Below are 18,663 nucleotides of genomic sequence, written 5' to 3'. Positions count from 1 at the left end.
GGAGTCTCGCTCTGTCGCCCGGGTTGAAGTGCAGTGGTGTGATCTCAGCTCACTGGAACCTCCGCCTCCCAGGTTCAAACGATTCTCCTGCTTCAGCCTCCTGAGTAGCTGGGATTACAGATGCCTGCCACCAGGCCCAGCTAAATTTTGCATTTTTAATAGAGATGGGGTTTTACCATGTTGGCCAGGCTGGTCTTGAACTCCTTACCTCAGGTAATCCACCCTCCTTGGCCTCCTAAAGTGCTAGGATTACAGGCATGAGCCACCATGCCCGGCCTGTATTTTCATTTTGAAAATTATTTCTTAAACAATTTATCTGTTAAATTGTGTACTAAAATTGTTTTTTTTTTCCTCTTGGTATACAGTTCTGTGGATTTTAAGTAAGCTATAGATTCATTCAACCACCACCGTAATCAGAATACAGAACAGTTCTGTTATCCCTCAAAAAACTTCCTTGTCCTGCCTATTTATTGTCAGCCCTACCCCACCTCACCCTTAACTCATTTCAACCACTGATCTATACTTCATCCCTATAGTTTTGTCTTTTTGAGAATGTCATATAAATGGAGTCATACAGTATGCAATCTTTAGAGACTGGCTTCTTTCAGCACAATTCCTTTAAGATTCATCCGAGTTGTTGCATGCATCAAAGGTGTTGTCATTTTTTAAAGTTTTAGCCACTAATAGGCACATAGTGGTATTGAGTTACGTTTTTAATTTGCATTCCCCCTAAAGACTAATAATGTTGAATATCTTTTCATCATTTTCCATCATTGCATCTTCTTTGACAAAGTGTATGTTTTAATCTTTTGCCTAATTTTAAAATTTTGTTGTTTGTTTTCTTATTGAGTTTTGATAATTCTTTTTTGTTTCATTTTTTATTCACAAAATATTTTCTCATATTCATTGTCTTTAATCTTTTCAGCATCCTGCAAACATTGTTCTAATATTAATTTTGTAAAGTCAGAGCAGTAAAAATTAAAAATGTGGTCTCCAAAGCTAACAATCTGGGTTCAAATTCTGGGTTTGTCACTTATTGCTGTGTAACTTTAGCAGCTTGACTTCTCCGAACCTTGGTATCCTCAACTGTGAAATCATACTCATATAAAACCATCATTCCCAGCAAACTATCACAAGGAGAGAAAACCAAACACCACATGTTCTCACTCATAGGTGGAATTGAACAATGAGAACGCTTGGACAGAGGGAGGGGAACATCACATACTGGGACCTTTCAGGGAGTGGGGAATGGGGGAGAGAAAGCATTAGGAGAAATACATAATGCAAATGTCGAGTTGATGGGTGCAGCAAACCAACATGGCACATGTGTATACCTATGTAACAAACCTGCACTTTGTGCACATGTGCCCTAGAACTTAAAGTGAGAAAAAAAAAAAAAAGCAATAACAACACTTGCTGAGTGCTTACTATGTATCAGGCACTGTTCAGAATATTTTAAACACATCTTAGCTCATTTCATCCTCACCACAGTCTATGAGTTTTGAGAATTCTTTATACATTCTGGATACAAGTTCTTTGTTCAATATTTGATGTGCAAGTACTTTCTCAAGTCTGGGGCTTCTATTTTCATTCTCTTAACAGTGTATTTTGCAGAACAAACGGTTTTTATTTTAAGGAAGGAATATTTTGTTATTTTTTTTCTTTGATGGATTGCTTTTGGTGCCATGTCTTAAGAATTCATTACCAAACCAAGGCCACATAAACATTTTTAGTTTTTTTTTCCCAAAAGTTTTATCATTCTGGATTTTAAGTTTGTATCTATGATCTACTTTGAGTTAATATTTTTACAAAGTGTGAAATTTAGGTCAGAGTTCATTGTTTTTGGTATATGGATGTCCAGTTGTTCCAATATCATTTGTTGAAATATGATCTTGTTACTGTCCTGCTCAAAAACTTTCAGTGCTTTTCCCATTGCACTTAGAATAAAATCCGAACTCCTTTTGTATGGTCTGTAAAGCATACTGCTCTCATGCCTACTTATTTCTGAAACCTCATTTTGTGTTATATTCCTTTTTGTCTGTCAGACTTCAGCCTCCCTGGCTTCTCTTTTCTGTGAGTTCTCAACACTCTTTTCCAACATAGAGTCTTTGCACATGTTTGTGTCCTCAACCTGAAATATTTTTCCATTATGTTGTTCAATAGTTGGCTTATACTCGTTCCCCTAAGTTCATTTTTTATTCTCTCCTCTGGCATTCTGCCCTTTTCCTTAATCATACTTATTATAATTTTTAACTTTATAGTTATCTCTAAACTAATCATTCATTGTCTGGATTTCCCATGAAACTGTAAGATCCATGAAACTGTGTTTGCAGTGCCCACTACTGTGCGTATCCTCATAAAACTTGCTGCCTAGTGCTGAGATGTACAACTAAATGAGAAACTACAATATTACAAGAAGCTACACCATTCTGCATAAATGCCATTTAAGTTCTTCACTATTTCTACATGGACTAAAATGTTTTTCCCCTCTGTATTTTGTATACTTGAATCCTTCTCACCCCTCAAGAAACAGTTCCATCTTCCCTCTCTGAGAAGTTCCTCCTGGTACCCAGTTCGGAAGAGCTCTTCCTCCCTGCTTTCTACTCTCCTACTGACACTCTCCACTTTGCCTTAAGATCACAGAGACTGACTTAGCTCTTCTCCTAGAAAATCAAAAGCTTGCTAAGGGTGGGATCCAAATTGCATTCAGCTTGTGTCTCCTTCAGTACACAGAGCAGCTCATTTTATTCAGTTAACTCATTTTCTGATTTCTAGAATACAGTCATGTGTTTATCCATGGGTCCATCTTGCCATTGGAAACTAACAGAGCTGATTTTCAGAACAAAAAAGAAAACAAGGCCAAACTTCAAATCATATCTCATATTTGCACAGCCAACACATAGGCCATTAGCTTTTTAATAAGTAGCAAAGACATAAAACGTTTTCTTTTAACATGTGCTGGGACTTGACTGGTCTCTGTTGCTTTATTTCCCCAACTGGCTCAACAATAGTCATAAAAGTGACAGAAAGACCATACACCATGTTACCTTAGAGGGATGACCGAGTGGGTTACAAAAGTAGGAAGACTCAGATGCCAAATAAAACATGGGCTGTTTGGCAAAACCTTAGCATGAACATATGGACCTAGTCCAGGCGCTCTAAAGTTACTGACTGTATTAAAAAGAAGTTGGACCTGCCCTGTTTTATGATGTAAAAATGTGTGTGTGTTTGTGTGTGTCTTGATTCATTGAAGTGAAAGCAAATGATTTTAATGGAATAGTGACAAACATTAATTCATAAAATAGTTTTTAGACTGGAAAAATATTTGATAATGGATCCAAGTATGAAAATAATGAAATATAAAAATCAATGTAGTACCTTACAAACTGTAGAAATTATATCTGAGCTGTCAGTTCTAGTCGTTCAAAAACCCTGTCCTCTTTGAGTGAGAGATACATCCCTATAGAACATCCTGTCCTCAGCTGGAAGGCTTGGCCTTAAGGGCTTATTAGTTAGTGGGAACAGAGCAAACTTTCTTTATATCTTTATATCTTATGGTCTTAGTATAGTCTTGTGTCTGATTTATGAATTTCTCCTGGGATGAATTTTCCACAAATATATGATGGCGAACTGTGTAGCCTTGACATTCATTCTGCCCATGAATGTCTTTAGTGTTAGCAACTGGCATCCAGGCATTTTCCAGTGACTCACCAACCAAAGCTATACATTGCCTTCTCTACGTTTGAAAAGGGGCAGGGGCGGACCACAGAACACTAATCAGATTCTAAAGTTGCTTTCATGTTTACTTAATATTTCTACACTGCTCAGAGGAAGCCAATATCAGCAATATTCTTTTTGAGATGACAAAACCTTGAAACTTTTTAAGTTAATTTTAGAGCAATAGAGTTTTTGTTGACTTAGTGTTCACTTTTCTGTCTTGTCTTTATTATTTGACATTAGGGCAACTCTTACCGTAGATTACTTGCTCTTCAGGGTATATGAGACTAAGATTTCTACCATGTTGATGATCGTATTTACTTTTTAAGTGTAATGAATATTGTGCGTTACTAATTTTTTTTTAATTCTGGTGAGGAAATACCACCAAGTGCCGTTCGGTGTTTTTCCTCTTTTGATGTGTTTGTGAAAAACTGGTGTAACCAAAAAAGCACATTAGAGGAATTCAAAATGGCCCTTTAGAGAGTGATGGTTTCTATGAAATGGATGGAGTATGATTTTAGTGGAAATTTTCCCATTTTGACTTCATCCTTTGTAAAACACCTAAATGTATCAGAGTCACACCATTTGGCTTCTTTTTAGTTGTGTATTAGTAGTTATTTAAAGCAAGTCTTTACCATACAGCTAAAAGAAGAATTGAATTTTCTTAGCTATGCCATAAAAGTAATTACCTGCCAGATAAAAGGGACCTCATGTTCTAAATAGTTGAAATTCAACATTTTGTTTTAAATCTTCATTTTCTGATATGTAAAATTATCTGAATTAATCTGTATGGTGTAGGTTTAGTCATGTTATCAGCTTCAGATATATCAGATATATATATATGTTAACCCACTCAAAGAATATGATTTTGAAAGCCACAAGAATCCATATCTGTGTCTCGTACAGGAAGACAGGAAGGCTGAAAAGGAAAGATGCATATAGACCCTAACTCATTGTCTCATGAAAGTCAGTCCTCTTCATGCTGTGGCCAGGGAGCAGTAAGGGGTGTGATGCTCAGGGTAGGGAATTGGAGAGGAGAAGGGTGCATTATTTTCTGAGTCATCTTGTTTCACTTTCTGCCTATCTCTCAATCCTAATACACACCATAGGCGTGTACACACATGTACACACACACACACACACACACACATATACCAGACATTTTCCTTTTCCATCCTTTTAGGCCCTGGAGTAATAAATTACTCTGTTGGAGAGAACTGGTAAATTCAAATAGCACACTCCTTCCATTCAGAATATCTGAATGAAATATCATACTTTTCCCTCACATCAAAAAAAGACAGAACTTTTTGTGACTAAAAGTTAATTTTTTAAGCCAAAAGAAAATTTCTGGAAGCAGTCACTCAGGAAGAGTTTCCTAAAACATTCATATGCTAAGATGGTAAATGATGGGATTTGTTGTCCCTTTGTTAGCAAGAAACCATGATCTTGAGCAGCTTCAGGTCCATTAAGATCTCTCCCAAGTGAGAATGCAATGGGCTTCTCTGGCTGTAAGTTGTCCATTGCCTCTGATTCCATTGGAGAGAAAGAAACCAATCACCTGCTCGTGTTTTTTCAAATTTCCAAATCCATTCTTACGTTGTAAAAAACAGGCTGCTGCTGATTTTGGCTCACAGGCCATAGTTTGGACAAAACCCTTATCTATTCAGTATACTAAGTATCTGTTCATATCAATATATTATTCTTGATTACATGCAATGACTACATTCTTGATTATAGTCAATGGATATATTATTATTTTCAACATTTTAAGGAATGTTTAATTTGTAAAAAGTTAAAAGTCGCAGAATGGTTTGCCATTCTTATGAATAAAAACAGAATTTCAGGACTTCATATGAATGTTTTTAGTTTATGCTAATTTAATAATACATTTTTAAAGAATTCATTTTCTAATTTTTCAATGATTTAGCATGTTTTCAGATTTTATCAACAATATCATCAAATGACTCATTTGCCAAATTTACCATTTTCCCCAAACTTGTATCTGTGAACTCTGACAAAGCTTAATGACTTAGAGTGGATTGAAATATTTTAACAGTTTTTGAAGATACTTAGGATATATTGTACTTGGCCAATTTTTCTGTTAACATTTTAAGGAAGGTTCCATTTGTCTGTACCCCAGGTCCCTTACTGCTGCAGCTGAATTGAGCAGGGGACAAGAGAAGGGAACTTGCGATGGGGGAAAGAAACAAAGGAGAACCAGCAACCAGCACAGCTTGGGCTACCAACCCCTGAAGTTGGGTTGGGAGGAAATGAGTCCATGAGAGAAGGAGATGAGGAACTCAGCAGGTGTCTGAAGCCCTCAGGACTCTGAAATCCTTCCTTCCTACAATAGTCTTAAACTCTGCCAACTCAGCACACTTAAAATTTTATGAATAGCTTAAAGAAACAGGTTTTTGGTAAATCAATATATTTGGATAATTTGACAAATTGATGCTTTGATTCATGTTCATTCAGTCCATTTGTCTCCTGGCAAGTTGGCTTTTGGAAAATTTAATATTAGTAGATTGACTTGGGAAGTTGGTATGCTTCCATACTGAAAAGCAGTGGCTTTCCAGAGGCAAAACTAAGAAGGAGCCAGGAGTGGGTCAAGATTGCATCCTTTCTGGAAACAATAGTGTGCACAAACTACCTGGCAAAGTTGATAGTAGCTCATAGTTACCTGCAGTTCATTCTGTGGAGGATGTTAGTGGGTTAACTTGTGGTGTGAATATAAAGTGATGGAACTGATCTTAACATATGGGCCTATCGATTTCAAAGACATACACATTTTGGTAATAGAGACAAATGAAGGCATCACATGCCTGTATCAAAACATTTCATGTACCCCATAAATATATACACCTACTATGTACACACAAAAATCAAAATAAAAAATAAAAGTAAAAATTAACAAATTAGGGCATATTGGATGTGTGGCATGACAAAATCAAGGCATTTCTGGCTGGGATTAAACAAAACTAGAGATTATTTTACTACTCCCTAATGGTGACACAACTATTGCCCTTACTGGTATAAGGAGTTAGCAGACTGGGATCATATTCTGGCTTTGTCATTTACTAGTTGTGAACTTATATGTTATTCACGTTATAAAGCTTTATTTTCCTCATCTATAAAGTGGAGACGATAACAGAACATATGTCATTGAGTTATTGTAGGACTCAGAAAGGTAATATGTAAAAGATACAGACCCCATGGTAGGAACTTGGTAAATGATAGTGTCTTTTCTGTCAGTCAGAGATGAGATTGGTTGTGGGTAGGCAATATGGTTAGTTAGCAATTACCTTAAGATTATTGAGGGTGATGATGAAACATTCACTTCAAGTTACTGATATTCTGAACCGATCAAAATTACATCCATTGACTATCTGCCTTTAGTTAAGGTTCCTAAAATGAACTAAATTCATCTTCAAATAATGTAAATCTATTAAGATGACTATCTCCAATTATTTAGTTAGTAAAAGTTGCTATATTGAAAGAGAAGGACCTGTCAAATATTTAGAAGGCAGTGTAGTTATTTTGTATTCGGAAGGATCAAGATTTGTACATTGATTCAGAGGATATTTACAAGTATACATTGTATGCAGAGCCTTGTAGCCACAGAACACACTTCTCTTCTCCCCCTCAAAGGAGGATATTGATCTAGGTGATCTATAGCAATAGCAACGTTCCCAAGTCTCTCAGTGCAGTTTCAAGTCACAAAACCCAGGCTCTTGATCCCTATTCTGCTCATCTTAACACTAGAGCACCTGCTTCTTGGCTCCAAAGGAATAGAGAAATGATAGCGCATGCAGAACTCATCTTGCAGGAAGACATTTTCTAGGAGAGAGAATTAAAATTACAAAAGAACAATTGTAAAGCAAATTACAGTATCATACCTCTCAAATCATATAGTTAAGTGGAATAGAAACTTAGAGATGTACGGTGGTCAATGAAAGAATGGCTAATGAGGGCATTTGAGCTGACCACACTTAGGGAGACTCTACAGATTACAATGTACTTTTTCTTTTTTTTAATTTTTCAGAATTTTGTTTTCACTTTTTGCATGTGGAATTGAGAAAAATATTTTTTCTAGCTTTATTTAGGTATAATTGACCAATATTGAGGGTGTGTGACCCCAGCTTCTGTTCACCTTCCATGGCATGCCTAGAATACTGAATAAAATAGTAGGGGGCTAGGGCAAAGAGAGGCTGTTTCAGGCTTGATTCCTAGGGAGCCACTTAACAGGAATCCTCTTCTAAGAACATAATGACTCTTGAGGAGAGGTAGGCTTTGGAGCTGCTAGTATCTAGTTATCAGGGACGGCTGAGATGCAGTTGAATTTGAAGGAAAAGTTGATACCTGATCCTGGACTCAAGATTTTACATTTCAGACAGGGCATGGTAGTGAGCTTCCTCTGAGAGCCTGTAGACTAGCCTTGGTTAGAGTAGCCTTAAAAATTAGCTTCTTAAACTTTGTTCATAACCTGCAACCAAGAAGGGAAATCTGGTTTTCTTTCCTTCCATCACTTCAGATTATATAATCTCAGCTGTAAATTAAATAGGGAGAGACATTTAGGATTATATTTTTACTGTCATCAGTTTCCTGACTCTGCCACAACTGTTCAAAACACACCTTAGTTTGTACTCCATTGGCGTATGAAAGGACAGCATTCCTTTGACATCTTTTTCATATTTACAGTTTCATTTATACAGCAAGTAGAAGTAGATGATATTTTAAGCCAAGAACAACCTTGCATTAAAGCAATTCAGCAGTGTTAAGCACTTTACCAATGGATATCAAATCTCGGTAAAATATTTAAAATGAAGAGAGAGAAGAAACATGAAGGGCTCAATTTAAGAGTAACATTTTGAGATTTTACATGATGAAACGGAGGTACTCGTCTTTGTAGAATTAGGTGTTCTTTTATGTAACTACAACTGGCAAAGTGTTCTTTGATCTTTCTCCTTCTTTTTAAAAATTAAGTGATACAATTTGGAAAAAAGAAAGTTGTGCTTGTATCTGTTCCTACCCAAAGGCCAGCAGTGGATATGGCTGCAAACCCTCTGTTACATGTTATATCCCATATCCTGAGCCTGAACTCATTATTTACATGCACAGACTAGTTAGGTATGAAATATTCCCTAATGTTTTTCTTTAAAATTGTAAGTGCTTCTCTGTGGCTTTTAATTGTGAGGTGTTTTGTTTTGTTTTCGGGTCTCGCCGTGTCGTCTAGGCTGGAGTGCGTTGGCGTGATCACAGCTCACTGCAGCCTTGACCTCCCCAGCTCAAGCGATCCTCCCGCTTCAGCGTCCTGAATAGCTATGACCACTGGCATGCACCGCCACATCTGACTTACTTTTTATTTTTTCTAGAGATGGAATCTCACGGTATTGTCCTGGCTGGTCTCAAACTCCTGGGCTCACGTGATCCTTCCACCTTGGCCTCCCAGAGTGCCTGTGACTTTTATATTCTACATCAAATATTTGCCATTTATATTGACTTATGGAGAGGCAAAAAATGTAAATTCACTGAATAATTTGGAAAATATTCACTTTTATTTATATTCATGATATTTAAGTCAGTGGATTTGAAACAAAACATACTTGCTTCACAATATATTGCTGTCAAAGAGTTTTGTCCAGAAAAACTTACTGCATCCTTTAATACAGCACTATCCAGTAGAACTTTCTGTGATGATTGCAGTGGCCTATAATCTGCTTCATCCAACACAGTAACTGCTAGCTATGGAGCACTTGAAATGTGGCTACTGTGACTGAAGACTACATTTTAAATTGTATTTAATTTAAATTAACTTAAATTTTGATTTAGCCACATGTGCCTAGTGACTGCCATATTGGACAATGCAGCAAGCAATACATTCATATATTGTTTATCTCAGATATAAAAGTATGCACTATTTAGAAGCCAATATAAAGGTATTAAATTGCTTTTAAGGAACAAATAGAAGCTCCAGCTTGTCCATTAAAATAATTTTGTCAATCCAAGCAGATTGGGATGAAGGATGTGAAACATTTTGATTGAATTGACTGCTAAGTTGTATCTGTTTATTTCTTTTTTTACTTAGCAAATATCCATTAAGCACATAGTAATTGCTCTCCATTGTGTGAAGTGCCTGGGATACAAGAAGTTTAAAGCATGTTCATTGCCTTGAAGAAATTCACCCCATAGAAAAAGTAGATAGAAAGTAATAAGAAACATTTGTATAAGGTAGAAGAGAGTTGAGAAGGAGGGAAGAGTCTAGGATGACTTGTAGATTTCAGTCTTGAGTGACTGGGTGGAGGGTGGCACTGTTCACCAAGTAGGAGACACTGGAGGGGGAACAGGAGTCTATACCATGTTGAAGTTAGATATCCGCATGCATGTGCTGAAGGCAGTTGGATATGTGGGTCTACAGCTTGGGAAGAGGTCTTGAGGTAGAGCTGTGGGAGTCACCCATAGTTGAAGCCAAGGAATACGACATGGTCTGCAAGGCAGATAATACAAGAAATAACTTGGCTTATAAATTTAGTCGGAGATCGAAAAATTATTTTAAAAATATATAATAATATAGGAATTTTGTTTTTAAATAATATGTTGGCAAATTTACAAGTGACTCCATTTATGTTTGTTTCATGACACTGAAAAATCAGTAAGAAATATTCTATATTTTACATATTTCATATTTAATTAATATTAACATAAATATTAATAAATATATTTAATTAAATATATACTTTTTATATATTTTAAACATTCTATATTCGATATAGTCCAATTATACACACAAATGCCTGACTTAACTTATTAACTAGTTGTTTTATGCTGTGTAAATACTTCCTAAATATTACATATTTTTGATATCCAAAATAAATTTTTTCAAACTCTTAATTTTTTGGTGTTAGAAATAAATGCTATAAATAAAATAGATTTTTGTCAGGGTCCTCTGAAATACAGAATGGAAAATTTCTCTCCATTGGCTCAGAATTCACTTTTTGAAACCATGTGAAATAACCCAGGTTTTCTCTTAATTACATGTCTCTGAATATGCTTCGAAAGTTTTATAGATACCATTTTGCCACTGTCTTGCTGCTCTGAGGTCTTGTTTTTTATAATATTTATTATCAGACTTTAATTTCTCATTTTGTGGAGTAATAGGGGCTTTTCAAAAGAAAAACTCTTGAAAACAAAATACATTTCAATAACAGAATCTCAGTTACGAAATTTTTAAGGCTTGAAACACTATTATCAGTATTAAAAGTAAGATTCTCATTCATTCATATTTTCTCCACCCCATACTTAATTGGTGAAAAGTAAGCTAGTATTTAGACTCTAGTGTGCCATGAAGCTGCATCTCACCTTCATCGAAATTCTAATTTTGATAGAAATGAATTGTTAATGAGCCCCGAGAATGGAGAGTTTCTCTAATTACAAGAAACAAAATTAAATTGGGCCTAAAGGCATTTTTTTTGTAATTGCAGTTGGTTTAAAAATCGAAAAAGAATATTTACTCATACACCTTGGCTTTAAAAATACTGGTTTGCTCCCCACTGTTAAAAAGGCATTGAGACCTGCAGCAAACTTCATTCTAATGAGGGTCCAGATGATTTTTTTTTTGTGTAGATGTGCAGAACAACTTTGTGGGAAAAATGATACCTCAAAGATTAATGATGTTAATGATGTTCTGTAGTAGGGAAAATAAAACAAATAGTTTTTATTTGAACCTTTTTATTGTATGATAGAAAATTTTGATTTAAATGGCAAGTGAGATATGCTTACCATCTCTCTTTTTACCTATTTATAGTAGCTCTCAAGGTCAAAGAGGACATACTAGCATGGAAGTCGTGTATGTTGAACCTGCTGCTGCTGCTGCTGCTGCTGCTGCTGCTGCCGCTGCTGCCGCTGCTGCTGCTGCTATCTCAGATGTATGTACATTGAGGACCACAGACTACAATCTTGGACCCTTACCGTGTGATGTTGATTATTTAGTTAATGTGTGTTACCAAGAAGTATGTCAGATGGACGTGACACATGAGCAGTGTTCCACAGTTGCCATCTTGTAGACATTTCTTATTAGGAGCCAGTAACTGCCAGACTTGGAATGGTCCCTGTAGTGCTTGAAAAAGAATTAAGCTAAACTCTATCCCAGATGTTGTTCAGGGTCCTTTGCCTTGTGAGTACATTTCATAATGAAAGTTTACTGACCTGCATGGTATAGAAAGCCATGAAGGCGGCTGGGCGCAGTGGCTCACGCCTGTAATCCCAGCACTTTGGGAGGCCAAGGCGGGCGGATCACAAGGTCAGGAGATCAAGACCATCCTGGCTAACTCAGTGAAACCCCATCTCTACTAAAAATACAAAAAATTAGCGGGGCGTGGTGGCAGGCGCCTGTAGTCCCAGCTGCTTGGGAGGCTGAGGGAGGAAGAATGGCGTGAACCCGGGAGGCGGAGCTTGCAGTGAGCCTAGATTGTGCCACTGCACTCCAGCCTGGGTGACATAGCGAGACTCCGTCTCAAAAAAAAAAAAAAAGTCATGAAGGCCAGAACCCAGTGCCTAATTAGCCTAGGTTGTCTGCATCCATCCTCTAAGACAATGAATGTATCATCCGTTTATTCATTAACCAGATATTACTAGAAAGAATCCTTAAGAGATATACATTAATATAAATTTAAAACCTGGGTCTGCCCTCAGTGATCTGATGAAACTCTCGTCTGGGAAATAAAATCAAACTGCAAGGAGAGAGAGAGGTAGAGAAGAACAGAAGAGGTATCTCAGAAGGCATTTCCCACGTTAAAAAGTGAGAGGGTGGTTCCTCGCCTTACATGCCACTCCATGGGTGCATGTACCACAGCTGATAGGCTGGATCACCACAGTGGTAACAGTGCTACAGAGAGAAAACATGGCTGAGACATCAGAAGACAAGGGTTTGATTCCTGATTCTGCCCTTACCAGTTACATGGCCTGGGGAAAGTTATTTTACCTCAGCCTCAGTTTCCTCATCTGTAAAATGGAAGTAATAATAATAATCTCTACCAGGCTACCTCATAGGCATATAATAATGCTTAAAGTAATCTTATCGGGATATTTATTTTACTCCTGTAATAGAATGAAACCTCTGTGAGAGGAGAGACCATTGGCTGTCTTGTTGGTCAACTTTGAACAAGGCTTGTTACACATAGTAAGCAGTCATAAATATTAGATGCACAAATGAGTACTCTGTGTTAAAGCAGTCTGTTATTTTTATAGAACTCTTCAAATATTTGGTAAAGGGATTTCAAGAGCAGTATAAACAGGCTGCATGCATGGACTCTAACTTTGGTTTTCAGGCCTCCATGTGTTTTGCCTGAATGAATTTGTACTGGGATCAGTGCAAATAGCAGGTCCTTTCAGTATTTAAGTTCTCCTGTAACATGGAGATGCCATGAGCACATATTTTAAACGTGAAGTGCTGATTTTGCATTGAATTTTCCAAGAATTGATCATTTAACAAAGTATGTCTATGTAAATAAAACTTTCTCCATTCTGAATAAGTACCTCTGCTTAACCTAATATTCTGTTCAAAGAAGTATGAAACAAAGAGGAAATTAGGTAGAAGAATGCTAATTTAGACAGAGCAATGTTCTCTTTACACACAAACTAATTACAGGTATGCTAGGAAAAGGGGCCAAGCCAACCGTATAGCTCCAGCAATCAGTGTAACATCTACACAGCTGTCAGGCTTGCTTCATCAGCCCGTCAGTAAATAAGTATTTATCCAGGGTTTATAGTGTACTGTGTGTGAAGAATCCAAAGTCCTTAAACTTAGTATGTGTGGAAGAAAGCTGGATTAAAATATTCTCATTTTACAAAACATATAATGCCTAAGTAATTATAATATTTAGAGAAAAGTGTGTTAAAAAAAAAAAGAAATACATAACCCCACTGCTGTGGCACAGCTGCTGTTTAATTTTGCTTATTCCCATTCAGTCTTAGTCCACCAACGTATATATTTTGCATGTAGTTACAATGAAAAATATAGCTTACATTCTACGGCATACCCTTGGCTTCCACTTATCCCTAAGTTCCATTTTTTTCTACAGTCACATTGATCATTTTTTAAAACTGTATAATATTCCATGGAATTGTGAGACTTCTGCTTCCAGCCAAGATGGAGTGAGGGGGCCAGGTTAACTTGCCTACCTGAAACGGGCAAAAATAAAACAGACAAAATATATGACATAACAGTTTTCATGATAATGGCCAGCAGGCAGCAAAGGCCACAGATTCTTGAGCAATTGGAAATCAATGAGAGGAGCTCCACAGTTACCAGAGCTTACTACATAGCAAGTTTCTAGGCCACATTTCAGAGAGGGAGAACACATATGGAGCCCAGTGGACTGCCTGAGTTGACATTGAGGTGAGAGTATAGGGAGACTAAGTTTGCTAGCAGAGTCCTAGAGAAGAGAGAGCTGCATGGAGAAAGAATGCTAGAGATCTGTGAGGGGCCTCCTCTAGTATTCAGCAGCATATTGATTGGCGTATTAACTTGAGGAAGCTACTTGAAGTGGGGCTAGGGGAAAACCATTCCAGAGGATTACAGAGAACAATGCTAGTACTCACAAAGGGTTGGTAATAGTTCCTGTTCCTACCAGCCATACTGGAAATCCTCATAACACACAAGACATTAAGTGAGAGTACACAGAAATGTCTTGCATCAGGTGTGGAGAAAAATTAACTCTAGTGATATGGTTTGGATCTCCTTGTCAATTGACTTTGTCCCAAATACTTCTTTTAATGATGAGTGTAGGTGACTTATGTTAGTAGCCACTCACATTCTGCCATCCATCCCTAGAGATAGGTTGCTCCTTAGCCATGTTACACTAAACAGGCATGTTTGGCAGAATTGGCGCTTGTGCATTATCAGATCGCTTTTGCATCCAAATCCATTGTTGCAGGAGGTGGCAGGTGGGGTGGCATCTTCAGAAGCAGCTGTCTCTGAGCATGAACCAAGGGCTGGGTAGGATACCAGCAGACAACACAGAAACAGTCTGCTAGAGCTGATTATGTGCAAATGAGAGGCCAGGACAAACCTGGTTTAGGGGATAATCATGAGAGCATCTTGCATTGATTTTAAAACCTACTATATGGTAGGCATTTAGTCATTTATTCATTCAACAGATACGTATTTAAGATTCTAAAAAGTAGTCAAAGAAGGTCAACCCTGAAGAAGAATAATAACACTGAAAGCTAAAGTGTCTTGAGAGCTTCCTATTTGTGCATTTTGCTGGGTGCTTAACTCCCACAACAGACCTATGAGGCATTATCATTCCAGTTTTACAGATGGCAAATATCAGAGTCTTGCTATTAAATAAGTTGCCCAAAGTCACACAGTAAATGTCAGAGCCAGGATTCAAACCCAGATCTGTCTGATCTCAGTATCTATGTCTCTTACTGCCCAGTGAGGCATCTACTTTTAAAACTATTTTGTCATATTGTCCTATTCGTTGCATGGTTTCCCTTTTGTTCTTTATATATTCGAACATGTTAAATGTGTTTATTTTTAAAGGCCATTTCTGATTCCTTCATTTACTGATTTATTGAACAACTATTTATTGAACACCTACCAGATACCAGATACTGTTTTAAATTGGAGGGTGGATTCATTAGTTAACAAAACAGTGAAAAATTGTTGCTCTAGAGGAACTTACATTCCAACAGTGAGAAACAGACAATAACGAGATGAAAATATTAAATAAAGAAATCATTGATTAGAAGGTGACAAGACTTAGGCCGGGCACAGTGGCTCGTGCCTGTAATCCCAGCACTTTGGGAGGCCGAGGCAGGCAGATCATGAGGTCAGGAGTTTGAGACCAGCCTGACCAATATGGTGAAACCCCATCTCTACTAAAAAATACAAAAAGTAGCCGGTGGTGACACGCGCCTGTAGTCCCAGCTACTCAGGAGGCTGAGGCAGGAGAATTGCTTGAACCCGGGAGGCGGAGGTTGCAGTGAGCTAAGATCGTGTCACTGCATTCCAGTGTGGGCGACAGAGTGAGACTCAGTCTCAAAAAAAAAAGAAGGTGACAAGACTTATTGAAAAGATAGAGCAAGATGAGGAGGTTTGGGAATGCAAGAGGTGGGGGAGTACAGTATTAAATATAAGCAATGACTTAAAAAAGGGGAGAAAGCTAGCCATGAAGACATCTGTGGTCGGGGAGACTATTTCAAGAAGAGGAAAAACTTCTGCAGGATTTTGAGGTGGAAGCATGCCCAGTGTTTAGAGGAATAACAAGAAGGTCAGAGCAGCTGGAGCAGAGTGAGCAAAGCTGAGAGTAGGTATTGATGAAGTCATAGATGTAATGGAGGTCAGGTTGAGTAAGGCTTTGTAAGCCATTGTATAGATTTTGGCTTTAACTCTGAGTGAAAAGGAGAATGATTAGAGAGTTTTGAGCAGAAGAATGGCATGACCTGACTTGTTTATTAAAAGAGTCACAGTGTTGAAAATAGACTGTGGAAGGAAGGGCAGGAATGGAAGTTAAGGAGTCCAGTTAGGAGGCTCTCTCAGCAGTCCAAACGAGAGATGATAATGGCTTGAAGCAGGGTGGTAACCGTAGAAGTTGTGAGAAGTGGTCAGATTCTGAAAATATATATGTATGTGTATATGTGTGTGTGTGTGTGTGTATATGTGTGCATATATATGTATGTGTGTGTATATATATGTGTGTATATACACACATATACATATAATACATATATACACATATATATGTATGTGTGTGTGTGTGTGTGTATATATATATATGTATTTTGAGACGAAGTTTTGCCCTTGTCACTCAGGCTGGAGTGCAGTGGCGCCATCTTGGCTCACTGCAACCTCCGCCTCCCAGGTTCAAGCAATTCTCCTGCCTTAGCCTCCCAAGTAGCTGGATTACAGGCATCCGCCACCACACCTGGCTAATTTTTGTATTATTAGTAGAGACGGGGTTTCACTGTGTTGGCCAGGCTGGTCTTGAACTTCTGACCTCAGGTGATCCGCCTGCTTCGGCCTCCCAAAGTGCTGGGATTACAGGCATGAGCCACCGTGCCCGGCCTTCTGAAAATATTTTGAAGGAAGAGCCCTTGAATTTGTTGGCATTTGATGAGGGGTGTGGAAAAAGAGGAGTTAGGGATGATTTTAAGGTACTTGACATGAGCAACTGATGGGATAATGTTGCATTAACTAAGATGGAAAAAATTATGGGAAGAATTCACAAGCTTAGGGATGTTTTCTTTCTTTCTTTCTTTCTTTCTTTCTTTCTTTCTTTCTTTCTTTCTTTCTTTCCTTCTTTCCTTCTTTCTTTCTTCCTTCCTTCCTTCCTTCTTCCTTCTTCCTCCTTCCTTCCTCCCTCCCTCTCTCCCTTCCTCCTCCTCCTCCTTCCTTCTCCTTCCTTCCTTCCTTCCTTCCTTCCTTCCTTCCTTCCTTCCTTCCTTCCTTCCTCTCTCTTTCCTTCCTCTCTCTCTCTTTCCTTCCTCTCTCTTTCTTCTTTCTTTTCTTTTCTTTTCTTTTTTCTTTTCTTTTGAGACAGGGTCTCTCACTCTGTTGCCCAGACTGGAATGCAGTGGTATGGTCAGCTCACTGCAACTTCTGCTTTCCAGGCTTAAATGATCCTCCCACTTCAGCCTCCCAAGTAGCTGGGACTACAGGCACACACTGCCACACTCAGCTAATTTTAAATTTTTTGTAGAGACAAGGTCTCACTATATTGCCCAGGCTGGTCTCAAACTTCTGGGCTCAAGCAGTCCTCCCACCTCAGCCTCCCAAAGTGTTGGGGTTATAGGCATGAGCCACTGTGCCTAGCCAATGGTGTTTTCTTTGAGGGGAGGAGTAATATCAGGGACTTAGTTTTGAAAATGTTTATGACTGAGATGCCCATTAGTCATCCAACTGGAGATGTAATACTGGACTGGAAATTTGAATTTGGGAATCATCAGTATGGATGGTCTTAAAGCTGTAAGCCTGGAAGATGGTCACTAAGGTAGATAGCAACAAAGACCAAGGACTGAGCCTTGAAGTACACCCAAAGTTAAGAAATTAGGGGAGAAAAAGGAGGAATTAGCAAAAGAGACTGACAAGTAACTAGTGAGGTAGGAGGTACGCAAAGTGAATAAAGTATTTACAGGAAGAAGGAATGATGAACAATGTCAAATACTGCTGATAGATTAGATAGGTGGACAATTGAGAAGTGACCATTAGCGTTAGGACCTGTAGATCGTTGCTAAACTTGACAAAAGTTTTGGTGGAGTATGGTGGGGTTCAAGGAGATAATGTCTGATCACAGTAGGTTTAAGAGAAGATGGTGGAATTGGAGACATTGTATATAAAAAAAATCCTTTTGAGAAGTTTTGCTATAAAGGAAATCACATAAGTGGGGTGGCAGGTAAATAAGAGATGAGGTCCAGAGAGGATTTCTAAACTCAGTGTATTTTTTTTAAAAAAATTCTGCTCTATTTTATCTAGCATTTTCCCCATGTCTCTCCAATCTGCTGTCTTGATTGGAAGCCCTATGGCCTTTCGCCCACCACCTCCAAAAAAGTAAAATGCAAGGATCTCCTAAAAATTAGTCAGAGCACTTTAACAATAAGCCACCACAGGGAAAATGCAAAAATTTGGGGACAAACTTCTTGAATGCCCTCTTCCCCCTCTCCCCCTACATATTTGCAGTTTACATAACCATCAGGTATTGGAGTTTGCATTTGAAGCCTACTTTATGTCCAGCCTCAAAACCCATGCCTCTCTTTTCAAATCCTTTAGCATACTAATCGTGGAGACAATTACGGAATAAAGGTGAATCAAAAACTCCACTCAAAACTGTAAAAGCATGTTGATTGTCTTCCTATCTCCATGCATGCTTTTTCACCTTAGTCCTAATTGCATTTTAAGCTGGTATCTTTTTGCTTCCAAAGTAGTTTCTTGGCTTTATTTTTTTCCAG

The 18,663-nt window shown here is 38.0% G+C and overlaps 1 protein-coding gene across 2 annotated transcripts in view; it reads left to right on the top strand.

Annotated features, from left to right (window-relative positions):
* Positions 1-18,663, top strand: part of LOC105495887 (PAS domain containing repressor 1) — a 102,936-nt gene that overhangs the window by 68,165 nt on the left and 16,108 nt on the right. For both annotated transcript variants that reach the window (XM_071088829.1, XM_011765787.2), the window contains exon 10: positions 11,519-11,639. In XM_071088829.1, the coding sequence (XP_070944930.1) occupies positions 11,519-11,639 (121 nt within the window). The remainder of the gene's footprint in view (positions 1-11,518; positions 11,640-18,663) is intronic.

The sequence above is a fragment of the Macaca nemestrina genome, chromosome X (assembly GCF_043159975.1).
Source record: "Macaca nemestrina isolate mMacNem1 chromosome X, mMacNem.hap1, whole genome shotgun sequence".
Taxonomy (NCBI): Eukaryota; Metazoa; Chordata; class Mammalia; order Primates; family Cercopithecidae; genus Macaca; species Macaca nemestrina.
The sequence above is the reverse complement of the archived record's forward strand: the minus strand, read 5'-3'. Positions and strand labels throughout refer to the sequence as shown.